The 16647-nt window shown below is 44.1% G+C and overlaps 1 protein-coding gene across 8 annotated transcripts in view; it reads left to right on the forward strand.

The window, feature by feature from the left end:
- The window catches only part of YTHDC1 (YTH domain containing 1), a 397408-nt gene that overhangs the window by 273958 nt on the left and 106803 nt on the right, over positions 1-16647 (forward strand). For all 8 annotated transcript variants that reach the window (XM_033963055.1, XM_033963075.1, XM_033963093.1 and 5 more), the window contains 2 exons: positions 5250-5358; positions 5451-5568. In XM_033963055.1, coding sequence (XP_033818946.1) covers positions 5250-5358; positions 5451-5568 — 227 coding nt within the window. The remainder of the gene's footprint in view (positions 1-5249; positions 5359-5450; positions 5569-16647) is intronic.

The following is a 16647-nucleotide window of genomic DNA, read 5'->3' on the forward strand; positions in this document are numbered from 1 at the left end:
CTAGAAGAAGATCAGAGGGGGTTAGACAGGGTTGTCCCTTGTCTCCATTGCTCTTTGATGTTGTTCTGGAGCCCCTGTTAATTGCTATTAATCAAGCAAAGGGGATACAGGGTATTCCCTATTCAAATTGGGAATATAAACACTCTGCTTATGCAGATAGAAACATAGAAATAGACGACAGATAAGGGCCACGGCCCATCCAGTCTGCCCACCCTAATGACCCTCCCCTACCTTTACCTTGTGAATAGATCCTACGTGTCGATCCCATTTGGCCTTAAAATCAGGCACGCAGCTGGCCTCAATCACCTGAAGTGGAAGACTATTCCAGCTATCAACTACCCTTTCAGTAAAAAAGAAGTTCCTGGTGTCACCTCGCAGTTTCCCACCTCTGATTTTCCACAGATGCCCTCTTGTTGCCGAGGGCCCCTTGAAAAAGAAGACATCTTCCTCTGTCTCGACGCGGCCCGTGAGATACTTGAACTTCTCGATCATGTCTCCCCTCTCTCTGCGCTCCTCGAGTGAGTATAGCTGCAATTTTTCTAACCGTTCCTCGTACGGGAGATCCTTGAGTCCCGAGACCATCCAAGTGGCCATTCTCTGGACCGACTCCATCCTCAGCACGTCCTTGCGATAATGCGGCCTCCAAAATTGCACACAGTATTCTAGGTGGGGCCTCACCATGGATCTATACAATGACATAATGACCTCCGGCTTACGGCTGATGAAACCCCTGCGTATGCAATCCATGATTTGTCTTGCCTTGGATGAAGCTTTCTCCACTTGATTGGCAGCTTTCATGTCCTCACTGACGATCACCCCTAAGTCTCGCTCTGCTACCGTTCTTGTTAGGATCTCACCATTAAGGGTATAAGTCCTGCATGGATTTTGGCTACCCAAGTGCATAACTTTGCATTTTTTGGCATTGAAACTGAGTTGCCAGGTCCTAGACCAGCGCTCCAGTTGGAGTAGATCGCATCATGTTGTCGGGCATTGAGGTTTTGTCCGTTGAGCTTTTGCCCACTATATTGCTTAGCTTGGCGTCATCGGCGAATAATGTTATTTTACCTCGGAGCCCTTCTGTCAAGTCACTTATGAAGATATTGAACAGGATCGGGCCCAAGACCGAGCCTTGGGGCACTCCACTGATCACCTCCGTCATTTCAGAGGGGGTGCCGTTTACCATTACCCTTTGAAGCCTACCTCCAAGCCAGTTCCCAACCCATTTTGTCAATGTCTCGCCCAATCCTATAGAACTCATTTTGCTTAGCAACCTGCGGTGTGGTACACTATCGAATGCTTTGCTAAAGTCCAGGTATACGATGTCCAGGGACTCCCCAACATCTAGCTTCCTCGTCACCCAGTTAAAGAAGCTGATCAGGTTGGATTGGCAGGATCTCCCCTTAGTAAATCCATGTTGACGGGGATCCCGTAGGTTCTCCTCATCAAGAATTGTGTCTAATTGGTGTTTGATTAAGGTTTCCATTAGTTTGCTCAATACTGATGTGAGACTCACCGGTCTATAGTTTGCTGCCTCAATTTTTGAGCCTTTCTTGTGAAGTGGAATGACGTTAGCCGTCCTCCAGTCCAACGGGACGCTGCCTGTACTAAGGGAGAGGTTGAAGAGCGTGGACAGCAGTTTCGCCAAGACATCACTCAACTCCCTGAGCACCCTGGGGTGTAGGTTGTCAGGCCCCATAGCCTTGTTAACCTTGAGCCTTGACAGTTCATCGTAGATACTGCTGGGTGTAAACTTGAAATTACTAAATGGGTCAGCCGAGTTAACCCTTGTCTGTAGCTGAGGGCCTTGCCCCGGCGCTTCTCGGGTGAAGACTGAGAAGAAATATTCATTTAATAGTTGTGCCTTTTCCGAGTCTTTTTCCACATATTCTCCGTCTGGTTTCCTAAGACGTACTATCCCTCCCGAGATGATATATTACTTTATTTGAGGAATCCAGAGACCACCATACCATGCTTACTTGAATTGATAGAGAGATTTGGAAAATTTTCAGGATATAAGATTAATTGGAGTAAGTCTGAAGTTCTACCACTTAATGTTCATTGTGTCAAAGGATTATTTGATTCATTTACATTTGTATGGAAAGACGAGGGTCTAAAGTATTTAGGTATCCTTATTAAAAATAATATTGAGGATACAGTAAAGGAAAATGAAAAACTTTTACTAAAAAAGTTACAGATATGTGTGAAAAATGGAATCCATTGCATTTATCATGGTGGGGGAGAGTTCAAACTATTAAAATGATGATACTGCCTGTTGTTTGTTATCAAATGAATATGATACCAATTTTTTTTCAGGGGTCCTTTTATAAAAAGTTAAATGGTATTCTTACGAAATTTGTTTGGATGGGTAAAAGGCCAAGAATTGCTTTAGTATCTTTACAAAAATCAATTATGGAGGGAGGGGTAAATTTTCCAAATTTTTATAGGTATCATCAAGCCTATATTTTACGTCAGGGTATGTATTGGATCCTCCCAGAGCTCATGGAGAATGTCCCAGATTGGTTATACTTGGAATGGCGACTCCTGTTTCCTTTGCATTTGGTTCATGTTCTTAGTATAAAAATACCTAGAAGATATAAAGAAAATAAAATATTTGTTGATACATGGAAAACATTATGGTATGTTAGTAACTTGTCACCTATTCCAATTACTAAATCATTACATCAATCTATTTGGGTAAACTCCAAAATTAAAATTGGCGGATCTCAAATCGTTTGGAAGCAATGGATTATTGGAGGTATTCGTACATTGAATGATGTTATTTTAAATGGCTCGCTGCTTAGTTTTTCACAATTGCAACACAAATATGGTTTAAATAAAAATCAAAATTTTAAATGGTTGCAATTGAAGCAGGCTATTCAGGAGGGGTTCCCTGAATGGAAGAATCTTAATAATCAATATAGTTTGGAATTCCTTTGCTTTCAGGCGGATTTCTTGGGCCACCAAGCCGCACAGTGGTATAAATTGCTAAGTGAATATTTGAATAAAAAAAAGAAAACTGGGTTGAGGGATATTTGGAGCATTGAGATTAAGCACCAAATTTCTGCATCTCAATGGCCACGAATTTGGTCTTGGAGAATAAAATCGACAATGTCGGCATCTATGAGACAAACATGGTTGTTTTTGTTGCATAGAGTGTTTTGGACCCCAGTTCATTTACAGAAAGTAGATAATTCTAGGTCTAATAGATGTTGGCATTGTAATCGAGAGACAGGGACTTTAGATCATTTAATTTATTTCTGTCCTTGTATTAATGCATTTTGGAAATCAATCTGGCCCCAAATTAATTTGCTATTAGAAAATCATGTTGCCCTGTCCTACGATACAATTTTATTTGGTACTTCAATGAGATATAAAAGTCAAATTTCAGTGTCCAATAATAAGTTGTTATTAATATTAACAGGAGTTGCCATTCAGCACATAACTAGGAACTGGAAAGATTATACAAGACTTAATTTTATGTTTTGGTGGAATACAGTGTGTTATATATATAAAATGGAAAAAGTTCTTGCATTACAAAATGGGAATTATAAGAATTTTAAAAAGATATGGGGGCCATTAATGATATATTCAAATGATTAGACACCTTTATAGGACTGAACTATATAATGAAAAAAGACATAATATGGTAATGATGGAATTATGGAATTGGGTTGGGATAGGGGGTGGGATATTCTATAAATTTTTAGATTTATGGTTAAGAATGTACAAGTGTTTTTGTATAATATATTGTATAAAATTGTATACTTGTTGATTGAAATGAAAATGAATAAAGAAGTTAAAAAAAAAAAAAAGGACCCCTAAGTTTCTTAATAAAAATTTGGCCATTGACTTAGCCTATGTGTTAGATTTCGGCCTCTTATGTGATTGAATTTGGCACCCCTGTCTTAAGGCAACTATTCAATTGGTTCATTGGCAAACCAGCAAGCCAAATTCTTAAGCTCACTGTACTACAGAGCTAAGCAGGCAAATATATAGGACTTTCTAAAGCCAAAGCACCATTTTCCATTGAGCAGAACACAGAATTTGCAAATCCTTACTTTAGCAGAGCAGAAAAACACAAGATTTAAAATCTAAGCTCCTCTTTTAGTAGAGCAGTGCCCAGATTTTAAACCTGAGCTTGCCGTAAGGTCAGACTTTAAAGCTGAGCTTGCTAAAGGGTCAGGCTGGAAAGCAGTTAACAATTTCCTTGCACTTACAGAGAGTCCTTAATTCAACAGAGAACCAAGCAGATGAGAACCAAACTTTCCAAAAAAGTTTTATATTATTTTTCTTTATTACAAACTGAAAGTAAAGTGGTAGATTGAAGGGAAAGGGAAAGTATTAGATTATATGCTTAAAACAAATCAGAGATAATACAATTCAGGATTTCTTAGCTCTTAGAGATTTGCCTAGCTACACGCACATGTGTTCCCACAAAGGCTTTGTTATGAGAACCCCTGCTATAGGGCTCAAGAAGTGAGGTCATCAGTGCTGCCAGCCCTGGTGAGGAAAGGATAGGAATTAGATTCTTCTCCTGGGCCAGGCTGCTTGAATAGAAGGGCAGTGATGAGTGATTGCAGACTGGAGAGAGGAAGTTTTTTTGGGCAGGGGAAGGGGGATAAGGCAAATGAGACGAAGAGATAATGAGGCTAGGGAGCAAAGGCTGACTGAGGCAGAAAGAATAGGAAATGTGTACTGGTAGTGAAGAGAGAAAAAGAAGGGAGAAACTGAGAAGCAGAGTTTATTTTGGGAATGGAAGTTAAGTGAACTAAAGTTACTGAAAAGAAGGGGTGATAGATGTTGATGAAGGAAGAAGAGTTGGTAGAGGGGGGGAAACAGTGAAAGATGATCATGTAAAGAGTACAAATTTAAAATAAAAATCATGCTTGGTATATAAAGGTCAGATGGGGTGAGGATCTTTTTGAGTGATAAATCCAGTGAGTGAAGTGTGAAAACAGATTGAACAGAGTGAGGGGTGAGAGATTAAGTAAAATGTTTCTATATGCCTCATTTCAAGTAGATTCAAAACTGCAATGAATTAGATAAGCACCAGCATTGAAGACCATTACAGAAATGACCTGACCTGCTCAGATGATTTGGATCCAATCCTGTGGGGTGGTTAAATCTGACCAATATGATTTCCTTGTGTGTATCAAATAACTGTTCTCTACATTGACAAAGTACTTCACTGGAAGCATTACTCTCTGCACTTATCTGTGTGTATAACCTTTGTTGCTTTTCATTTATAGGGTGTCTGGTCTACCTTGCCTGTAAATGAGAAGAAACTTAATGCAGCCTTCAGATCTGCAAGGAGTGTTATCTTGATATTTTCTGTGAGAGAGAGTGGGAAATTTCAGGGTAGGTGAAACTCTTTTCTTTGGGGATGCGGGCATGGTGGCTTTGCTACTTATTGATCTTTGTTATAACATGTTTGGCCTCCTTTTCTATAGGGTTTGCAAGGCTTTCGTCTGAATCACATCATGGAGGATCCCCTATACACTGGGTGCTGCCTGCAGGAATGAATGCAAAAATGCTAGGTGGTGTGTTTAAAATTGACTGGATTTGCAGGCAAGTAGTGATGATGGAAGAGTGAATTTGAGAATAGCATTATATGTAATGCATGATGACTGTAAATCTGTGTGTGGCCTAAATGCTTTTTTCAGATTATGTGCTAATTTCTATCGTGTTGCTAAGGTCACACCGATGTGAAGTAAAAACTACTCATAGAAAGAAAATGAAAGAAAAACTACTCTGCACAAAGAAAATGTCTGTATGACATGTTAAACTCACATATATTGATTTTCATCTTGTACAATAGGCACATCATTCCTGAACTCTTGAATAGTCAAGTCCTTCTTATGAGATCCTGTGTATAGAGCCTCATTAGCATTTTCTTTGCTTTGCCTCCTATTACTCTGGGCTGGCCTGCAACTCCTCAGTTTATCTCTCTACACTCAGTATGTTAGAAGCCTGTCTGTTCTATTCAAGGTTCTTCCCCCCCCTTTAATTTGGGTTTCTTTTATCTGATCATGAGTCTCTTCAGTGCTGCAGAAGCTCCCAGCTTTGGAACATCTCTGGCTGTGGGAGAGCTCATACTCTGAGGTCAGAATTCTGTAGCCAAGGGACACCACCCTATGAATCTCAATCTTCAATCCCTGAGTGAAGAGGATACCTACACCTCCCTTTTTAGAAAATCCAACTTTAGAGGCCCAATAGGAGATAGGGAATCCATCGTGGACTAAACCAGGGGTGTCTACACTTTTTGGGTTTGCGAGCTACTTTTAAAATGACCAAGTCAAAATGATCTACCAACAATAAAATTTAAAGAACAACCACAAAGCACACTGAAAGGCAGAGAAAATGTTAATTATCATTCATATTCCGGGGTTTTTTCCAAAGAGGTCAAGGCAGATGACTCTATGCAATGTCACCTCAGTAACAACCATACAAAAATAGACAAATGTATCCCCTCCCTGTTTGCTAAACTGCGATAGGGAGCTGCGCTGAATGCCCCGTGCTGCTCTTGACGCTCATAGGCTCCCTGTACTAAAAACGGCTATTATCCCAGGACAAGCAGGCAGCCTATTCTCACATATGTGCGACGTCATCGACGGAGCCCGGATGTGGACGCTTCACAATCAGACTTGCTTGAAGAAACTCGAAGTTTCGAGTCGCCCGCACTGTGCATGCACGAGTGCCTTCCTGCCCAGCGCAGGGCACGTCTCCTCAGTTCTCAGTTTTCCGCGGAGCCGAGAAGTCCGTCTTTGACTCTCTGCATTTAACTTTGTTACTTTGTGCCTTCTCTGAACCGCGGTTTGTATTTTTTTCCTCATGAATCGCTGTTCTTATTTTATTTCTTTCATTTTTAGTTAAAAAAAAAAATTTTTTCCTCTTCCGTCCGTTTCTCGGCCGCAGCCCGAGGGCTTCGATCTTGCGGCGGCTATTTTTATTTCTATGTCCTGGCCTGTTACGGGCTTCAAGAAGTGTAGCAAGTGCCAGCGTGCGATTTCTCTTACGGACCCACACCATCGCTGCCTCAAGTGCCTTGGGCCGAAACATTATCCGAAGTCGTGCCTGCGCTGTGCTACGCTTCAACCTCGAGCCTTCAATCGTCGTTGTATTTTGGTGGACAAGCTCTTCGAGATGGATTCTTCTTCTGATCCCTCGACTTCAAAGGCGACCTCGGCCTCAACTACTACCGAGGTTCCTCCTGCTTCTACTGCTTCCACCTCGAGCCTCATCAGACCTTCGTCGTTTGCAGCGGCTCTTTCTTTGACGACTTCTGCTGTATCTTTCCCTGTTTCCTCAGGTCAGATAGCTTAGCAGACAGTCCCAGTGGTAGTGTTTAAAGTGCCTAAGACTTCCAAGTCGAAGCACACTCACACTACCTCGAGGGAACCTCCAGCCAAAGCAGGTGGTCCGGTTTCAGACGCGGATCCATCCTTGTCGGCTTCTTTCCAGACCATGTTGGAGAAGCAATTCATTCAGTTCCTTACTAATATGGGACCGAAGCTTCTTCCACTCACCCAGCCTGGGCATTCAGCAGACTCCCGCGAGGTCGAGCCACTTCCTTTGCCTCAGTCTGAGATTAAACACTCTTTGCAGGGAGCAGAGTCTCTGCGAGTGTCTGGTCTGGCATCTAAGCACGTACAGCAAGGAGCAGAATCTTTGCAAATGCCTCGGCAGGAATCCTCACACTCTATACAAGGAGCAGAGTCTTTGGGAGTGCATCGAGGTTCCTCCACCAAGCCTCTGGAGCTTCGATCTACAGCCTCTAGTCCTATACATTCTTTGATACCATCAGCTGCTTCCATTTCCGAGGCAAAGTCTCCTCGATCTTCGAGATCTGCTTCCAGGCACAGTTCTCATCGACTATCGAGGCCTTCATCGAGGCATCCTTCCAGGCATAGTTCTTCTAAAGAAAGACCTTCTTCAACTAAGCCTCGATCTACCCCAACTTCGACTAGACCATCGACTCCTCGTTCCAGGTCTCCAATGTCCCGGTTTCGATTGCCTCGTCCAAGTCACCATATTTCTTTGATGCCTTTTTTCCTGACAAAGCTTCATCTTCGACCCAGGCTGCCTCGATGTCCTCGAGTCCTTCTCGAGGCAAAGCATTGGCAGATCAGCTATCTTTCTCATCTTTTCTTCGTCAGATGGCTGTGGATGTGGATCTTCAATTAGATACTGGCTCCAAATACTCTAAGGAGTATCTAGAAGTCATGCATCTTCCTCAACCTCCAGCAGAGTCACTTAAGCTTCCTCTTCATAAGCTTTTAAATCAGAATTTTTGTCGATACATGGAGACATCTTTTTCCATACCAGCTGTTCCAGGAAAATTGGACTCTAGGTATAAAACTGTGCATTGCAAAGGGTTTGACAACTCACAGTTATCTCATCAATCCCTGCTTGTCGAGTCCTACTTGAAGAGGTCCCATCCTTCCCAGGTTTATGCCACCGTTCCTCCTGGAAGGGAAGGGAAAACGATAGACAAATTTGGACGTCGCATTTATCAAAATGCCATGATGTTCTCTAAAGTCCTCAATTATAATTTTCAGTTTATTACTTATTTTGAATTCCTCATTTCTCTCTTATCAAAGTTCTTTACTTATTTGGATACTCAAAAGCACTTTGAATTTCAAGAAGTCCTTGCTTCTTTATCTCAACTCCGATTGCATTTCCTCGAGTCATCTTATGATGCCTTCGAGTTGTCTGCCCGAGCAGCTGCTTGCTCTGTAGCTATGCGTCGCCTTGCCTGGCTTCGTACCATTGACATGTACCCTAATCTTCAAGACCGCTTGGCTAATATTTCTTGTAAAGGCAATGACCTCTTTGATGAATCCATCAAGGCAGCTACCAAGAAATTGTCTGACCATGAAAAATCCTTTGCTTCTATTGAAAGACCTAAGCCAAAGCCAGCTCCTGCCAAACCTGCATGTCCTGCTCCTATTTATCAGTGGCGTTTTGCTCTGAGGACAGCTCCTTATAATCGCCCTCCTCTTAAGAAACAGCAGCCTCAGAAGCAACAAAAACCTCAACCTTCTGCTGCACCTAAGGCTTTTTGACTGTTTAAAACAGAGCATAACCTCCACCATTCTGACTCTTCTTTTCCCCCTATAGGAGGTCGTCTTCATGTTTTTTACCATCTATGGACGACAATTACATCCGACCTCTGGGTACTTACCATCTTAATGGAAGGATACTCTCTTCATTTCTCTCAGGTTTCACCAGAGCGTCCTCCAAGAGAGTATCCTTCCAATCCATCCCAGACCGCCCTTCTTCTTCAGGAAGCTCAAGCTCTGCTTCGTCTCCATGCCATCGAACCAGTTCTCTTGGAACAGCAGAACAGGGGTTTTTACTCCTGTTACTTCCTTGTTCCGAAGAAGACGGGCGATCTACGGCCCATTCTGGATCTCAGGGCTCTCAACAAATTTCTAGTCAAAGAAAAGTTTCAAATTTTGTCCCTGGCATCCCTTTATCCCCTTCTCGAGCAGAACGACTGGTTATGCTCTCTGGATCTCAAGGAGGCCTACACTCATATCCCCATTGATCCTGCATCCCATCAATACCTCAGATTTCGGGTGGGGAATCTGCATTATCAATACAGAATACTACCCTTTGGCCTGGCCTCGTCTCCCAGAGTGTTCACCAAGTACCTGGTAGTGGTAGCAGCAGCTCTAAGGAATCATGGTCTTCAAGTATTTACCTACCTTGACGACTGGCTCATCAAAGATTCCACATCTCAAGGGGTTATTGTAGCGACCCAACGGACTACCTGGTTCCTACAAAGTTTGGGATTCAAAGTCAAATTTTCCAAATCTCAACTTCAGCCCTCACAGAATCTACAGTTCATTGGAGCTGTTCTGGACACTGTCCAACTCAGAGCATTCCTTTCACAACAACGACTGGAAGCTCTTCTTCAACTCTGTCATACAGTGTCTTCCCGCTCTTCCATCTCAGCGAGACACATGATGGTACTTCTAGGTCACATGGCCTCCACAGAACACGTGACTTCTTTTGCCAGACTTCACCTCAGTATTCCTCAGTGGACCCTGGCATCTCAATGGACGCAAGTTTGCGACCCTCTTTCTCGACACATATCCTTCATTGAAGCAGTCTCTCCGTTGGTGGATGCTCTCTTCCAGTCTTTCCAGAGGCTTGCTTTTTCAAATGCCCCCCCCCCCCCCCATCAGAAGGTTCTCACGACAGACTCTTCGACCTATGCTTGGGGCGCTCATCTTGATGGTCTCCATACTCAAGGCCTGTGGACCAGTACGGATCGTTAGTGTCGTATCAGTCTGTTGGAACTCAGAGCGATCCTCAAAGCTCTCAATGCTTTTCAACATCTTCACAACCAAGTAGTCCTCATTCGGCCGGACAACCAAGTCGCTATGCATTATGTCAACAAACAGAGGGACGGGGTCTGCCTCCCTTTGTCAAGAAGCTCTGAAGGTTTGGGACTGGGCAATCCATCACAACACCTTCCTCAAAGCTGTCTACATTCAAGGGGCGAAGAATTGCTTGGTGGACAACTTAAAGTCATCTACTGGAACCTCACGGATGAACACTCCATTCCTCGCCTTTTCATCACATTTTTCACAGTGGGGAATGCCTCAGATAGACCTTGTTGCAGCTCCCCACAACTTCAAACTGCCTCAGTTCTGCTCCAGGATATACTCCTCTCATCGCCTCGAGGCAGATGCTTTTCTTCTGGAATGGACGAATCTCTTCCTCTATGCATTCCCTCCATTCCCTCTCATTCGCAAGACTCTGGTCAAGTTGAAGAACGATCATGCTACCATGATTCTAATTGCTCCTCGGTTGCCAAGACAACCTTGGTACTCCCTTCTACTTCAACTGAGCAGAGAGCCATACCTTCTACCAGTTTTTCCTTCTCTGCTTACACAGAGTCAAGGATCTCTGCTTCATCCCAACCTGCAGTCTCTACACCTGACAGCTTGGTACCTCTCCACATAACCCCTCTTAAGTTTTCTCCATCTGTAAGAGATGTTTTAGAAGCTTCTAGGAAGCCTACCACTAGACAATGCTATCACCAGAAATGGACTGGTGCAATCCTCCATTCTAAGCATGCTCGACTACTGCAACATCATTTATTTGGGGTCTTTCAAGAAAACCATCTAAAGACTCCGAATTATTCAAAACTCGACAGTATGAATGATTTTTGGTATAAAAAAATGGGACCACATTACCCCCTATTATCAAAAACTTTATTGGCTACCCCTGGAGGCAAGAGTTCTGGTCAAATTTGCCTGTCTTTGTTTCAAATCTATTCTTGGTTCGGCCCCATGTACTTGCTCTCTCATTTCAACTTGGATTGCTCCATTAGGCCTACATGCTGAGTCCACAAGTTTGTCCACCCAACAATAAAGGCCTGCCGATATTAAAGATACTTGGACAGAACACTCGCTTTCCAAGCAGGCCATCTGAACAATTGGCTGGGTAACATTATTACGTACTCCTCATCCTATCTAAGTTTTAGAAAACTAGTAAAAACAAACTTGTACAACACATTTGTAACCTAAGAACTCTTAAAGCCCTTTCTCTTTATACTTTAACCAATTTGTAACCAATAACTCTCAAGCCTTCTCAGTACTCTGCATACATGTATTTGACAACTTTACAGTGTTGTGCCTATTTTCGCTGATCTGTGCGCTGATTGTTCCAGCTCCTCTTATCTCTGTATCCTGCTTACATATATTCTATGACTTTACATTGTGCCTATCATCACTGATTGTCCAGCTCTTCTTATTGTAAACCGCCTCGAACTATTATGGCTTTGATGGTATATAAGAATAAAATTATTATTGTGCTTATTTAAGTCTGCGATTTTGTCGGACTTTATTTCTGAATTTTTGCAGGAGCTCAATTTGGTCACTCAGCCAGCTCCGTTCACCTCTTCCTCCTGGCTTTGTGGTGTGTGCATATAGCACAGGAGTGTCAACAGCTTTTGGGCCAGTTCAGGGTGGATTCTTTAGTGGCGCAGGTGACTAAATGCACCTCTCTCCCTAGTGTGGGGAGTGTAGAGTTAAAGGATATGCAGGACTGCCGTGGGATGTGGTCCTCAGGAAACTCTTTGATGCAGCTGTTTTAGGCATTAAAGTTGCTTCTGCGACATCTTTTGTTGCATGCATCTGTCTCTCTCTCAAATGCACGCGCTGGAGAGTGTTGTGGTTGTTCCCCCTCCTCAACTTTTTTTGAGCATGAACAGTTTATCATGCAGATGTGTTGTAGGCCCTTATGCAAGTTTTGGCAAAGGTCTGCATTTTCTGTCTCTGCTTGCAGAATGCTTGGATTTAGACAGTGGGCTGGTGATCCCTCTTCCAAGGCTACTTTGGCTAGCCTACCTTTTCAGGCGCTATTATTGTTTGGCAGTGGTCTGGCCGACTTCATTGATTCTGGGATGGACCGTCACCCTAATACTCTGCCTGATAGTAGACCCAGACCCTCCTGGGGTTCTGGTTGTTAATTTTGTGGCTCACATCAATCTTGACTGTATGCAAGTGCCACATTTCAGGTATTTTCACACGGCTACTGATGATAGTTTAATGCAGGGGTGGCCACACTTTTTGGGCTTGCGAGCTGCTTTTAAAATGACCAAGTCAAAATGATCTATCAACAATAAATTTTTAAAAAAACACAAAGCACACTGTACGTAGAGAAAATGTTAATTATCATTTTTCAAAAAGGTCAATGCAGATGACTATGAAATGTCACCTCAGTAACAACTATACAAAAATAGACAAATATACCCCCTCCCATTTTACTAAACCGCGATAGCAGTTTTTAGCACAGGGAGCTGCGCTGAATGCCTCGCGCTGCTCTTGACGCTCATAGGCTCCCTGCGCTAAAAACCGCAATTGCGGTTTAGTAAAAGGGATCCATAGTGCAAAATAGAGACAGCAGATATAAATTCTCAAAACAGGCACATTTTGATCACTAAATTGAAAAGAAAATCATTTTTCCTACCTTTGTTGTCTGGTGATTTCATGAGTCTCTGGTTGCACTTCTTCTGACTGTGCGACCAATATTTCTTCCCTTCTTTCAGCCTACTGTATGCTTCCTCTCCTCCAGACCTCATTCCCTCCCCCAATTTTTTCTTCCTCTCTCCCTGCCCCCTCCCCTTTCTTTCTCCCTGCCCCCGTCTTTCTGTCTCCCTGTCCCCCCTTTCTTTCTGTTTCCCTGCCCCCCTTCTTTTTCTCTCCCTGCCGTCCCCCTTTCTTTCTTTCTTTCTTTCTGCCCTCCCCCAAGCCACTGCCGCCACCGCAATCGGGGAACAGGCCCCCAAGCCACCACTGCCCCAAGCTCTCCCTGCTTCCTAACGCAGAAGCATCAGGCTGCCGAGCATTCCTCTCCCCAACGTCAATTCTGACGTCGGAGAGTAAGTTCCGGGCCAGCCAGGCAGCGATTGTCTGGCCCGGAACATCCTCTCTGACGTCAGAATTGATGTCGGAGAGAGGAAGGCTGATCGCCCGGTAGATCGCAAAAGCAACACAAGTCTATCAGGGTGCCTGGGATGGGCTCCGTGATCGACTCACGTTGGCTTCCAGCCCTATACATTCACATAAGGCATTGCTTGTTTCGAGGCATGGGGCACAATCTCCTCGACCTCGCACGAGACCTGCTTCCAGGCAGCACTCTCATCGCCGGTCGAGGCCTTCATCGAAGCACAGATCCTCCTCCAGGGAGAAGCCTTCCTCGTTCAGACCTTCCAATTCTTTGAGGCCTCCAACCCCTCGATTGAGGACACCAATAGTAGAACCTGAGGGCTCCGCTGCTTCCAGTGCCTCGCTCCAGTCTGTCTATTCGCTGGGATATCAATACTCCAGGGAAGCTTTGCCTTCGTTTTCTACTCAAGGCGCCTCGATGTCATAGAGTCCCTCTCGAGGCCATCCTCTGGCGGATCAATTGTCCTTTTCCTCTTTCCTCTGTCAGATGGCTGAGGACTTGGATCTTAAATTGCACGCTGGTTCTAAGTATTCTAAGGAGTATTTGGAGGAAATGAGTTTTCAGTACAGAGTGCTTCCCTTCAGCCTGTCATTATTTTCCAAGAGTGTTCACCAAGTGTCTAGTGGTGGTGACAGGAGCTCTGCGGAACCATGGTCTCTAGGTGTTCCCCTATCTGGACGACTGGCTCATCAAAGACTCAACATCTCAGGGGGTTATTGTATTGACCCAACGGACTATGTGGTTCCTACAAAGTTTGGGTTTAGAAATCAACTTTCCCAAATCCCATCTTCAGTCCTCTCAGAATCTACAGTTCATCGGAGCTGTTCTGGACACTATCCAATTCAGAGCATTCTTTCCTCAGCAGCGTCTGGATGCTCTGCTTCAGCTTTGCCCAAAGTGTCTTCCCTTTCTTCACTCTCAGCGAGACACATGATGGTACTACTTGGTCACATGGCCTTGACCGTTCACGTGACTCCTTTTGCCAGACTTCACCTCAGAATTACTCAGTGGACCCTGGCATCTCAGTGGGCGCAGGCTTGCGATCCACTTTCTCGACACATTACAGTCACTCCTTCGTTGAGACAGTCTCTCCACTGGTGGATGCTTTCTTCCAATCTCTCCAGAGGTTTACTGTTTCAGACACCCCCTCATCAGAAGGTCCTCACGACAGATTCCTCTACGCTTGGGGGGTTCATCTCGATGGTCTCTGTACTCAAGGCCACTGGTACAGCATGGATCGTCAGTGTTACATCAATTTGTTGGAACTCAGAGCAATCTTCAATGCTCTCAAAGCTTTTCTGCATCTTCTTCACGACCAGGTAGTTTTCATTTGGACAGACAACCAAATCGCCATGTACTATGTTAACAAGCAGGGAGGAACAGGATCTCTCCCTCTTTGCCAGGAAGCCCTGAAGGGTTGGAATTGGGCAATCCTTCACAGCACCTTCCTGAAAGCAGTCTACATTCAAGGGGAGAAAAACTGTCTGGCGGACAAGTTGACTCGTCTTCTGCAACCTCGCGAATGGACACTCAATTCCTCACCTCTTCACTTTTTTTCTTAGTGGGGAACTCCTCAGATAGATCTCTTTGCGTCTCCCCACAATCACAAACTGCCTCAGTTCTGCTCCAGGATATACTCTCCTCATCGTCTTGAAGCAGATGCTTTCCTTCTGGAATGTACGAATCTGTTCCTGTATGCGTTCCCTCCATTCCCTCTCATTTTTAAGACTCTTGTTAAGCTCAAGAACGATCATGCCACCATGATTCTGATAGCTCCTCAGGGGCCCAGGCAACCCTGGTTCTCCCTTCTACTTCAACTCAGCAGCAGGGAGCCATACCATCTACCAGATTTTCCATCTCTGCTTACACAGAGTCATGGATCTCTTCTTCATCCTATCCTGTTGTCTCTACACCTGACAGCTTGGTACCTCTCAACATAACTCTTCAGTTTTCGCAACCTGTTCGAGACATTTTAGAGGCTTCCAGAAATCCTGCCACTAGACAATGCTACCATCAAAAATGGACTAGATTTTCTACGTGATGTATCTCTCATGACAAGGAGCCTCAAGATGCCTCCTTGTAGTCCGTCTTGGATTATCTTCTGCACTTATCTACCTCTGGCCTCAAGTCTACATCCATTCAAATCTATCTTATTGCAATTGCTGCTTTCCATCAGCCTATCGAAGGGAAACCCCTTTCTGCTCATCCGGTGATTTCCAGATTTATGAAAGAACTTTTCAATGTCAAACCTCCTCTCAAACCGCCTCCAGTGGTTTGGGTTCTCAATGTTGTTCTTGCTCAATTGATGACGCCACCTTTTGAACCAATGGATACGAAACATCAGAAAAGTGGTGTTTCTCTTTGCCATCACAGCTGCTCGAAGAGTCAGTGAGCTGCAAGCTTTAGTTGCTGATCCACCTTTCACAGTTTTCCATCATGACAAGGTGGTCCTCTGTACTCATCCTAAATTCTTACCCAAAGTAGTTTCAGAATTTCATCACAATCAATCCATTGTACTTCCAGTGTTTTTTCCAAGGCCTCATTCTCATCCTGGAGAATCAGCTCTTCATACCCTGGACTGTAAGCGTGCTTTGGCCTTCTACATAGAACACACCAAACCACACAGATCTGCACCTCCAACTTTTTGTCTCCTTTGATCCGAACAAGTTGGGACATCCGATTTCTAAGCAAACCATCTTCAACTAGATGGCTGTTTGTATCTCTTTCTGCTATGCTCAGGCTGGACTGCATCTACAGAGTTGAGTTACAGCCCACAAAGTCAGAGCCATGGCGGCTTCAGTAGCTCCTATTTCCTATTATGGAAATTTGCAAGGCTGCCACTTGGTCCTCGGTTCATACTTTCACCTCTCATTATTGTCTGGATGTTTTCTCTAGATGGGATGGCCATTTTGGCTAGAGTGTATTACAAAATTTATTCTCCTAAGTTGCCAACACTCCCACCATCCCATTCTTGTTAGCTTGGAAGTCACCCATATGTGAGAATAGGCTGCCTGCTTTTCCTGGGATAAAGCACAGTTACTTACCATAACAGGTGTTATCCAGGGACAGCAGGCAGCTATTCTCACAACCCACCCACCTCCCCTGGATGGCTTCTCTGCTAGCTATCTGAACTGAGGAGACGAGCCTTTTGCTGGGCGAGAAGGCACTTGCGCATGCGCA

This window comes from Geotrypetes seraphini, chromosome 1 (genome assembly GCF_902459505.1).
Source record: "Geotrypetes seraphini chromosome 1, aGeoSer1.1, whole genome shotgun sequence".
Taxonomy (NCBI): Eukaryota; Metazoa; Chordata; class Amphibia; order Gymnophiona; family Dermophiidae; genus Geotrypetes; species Geotrypetes seraphini.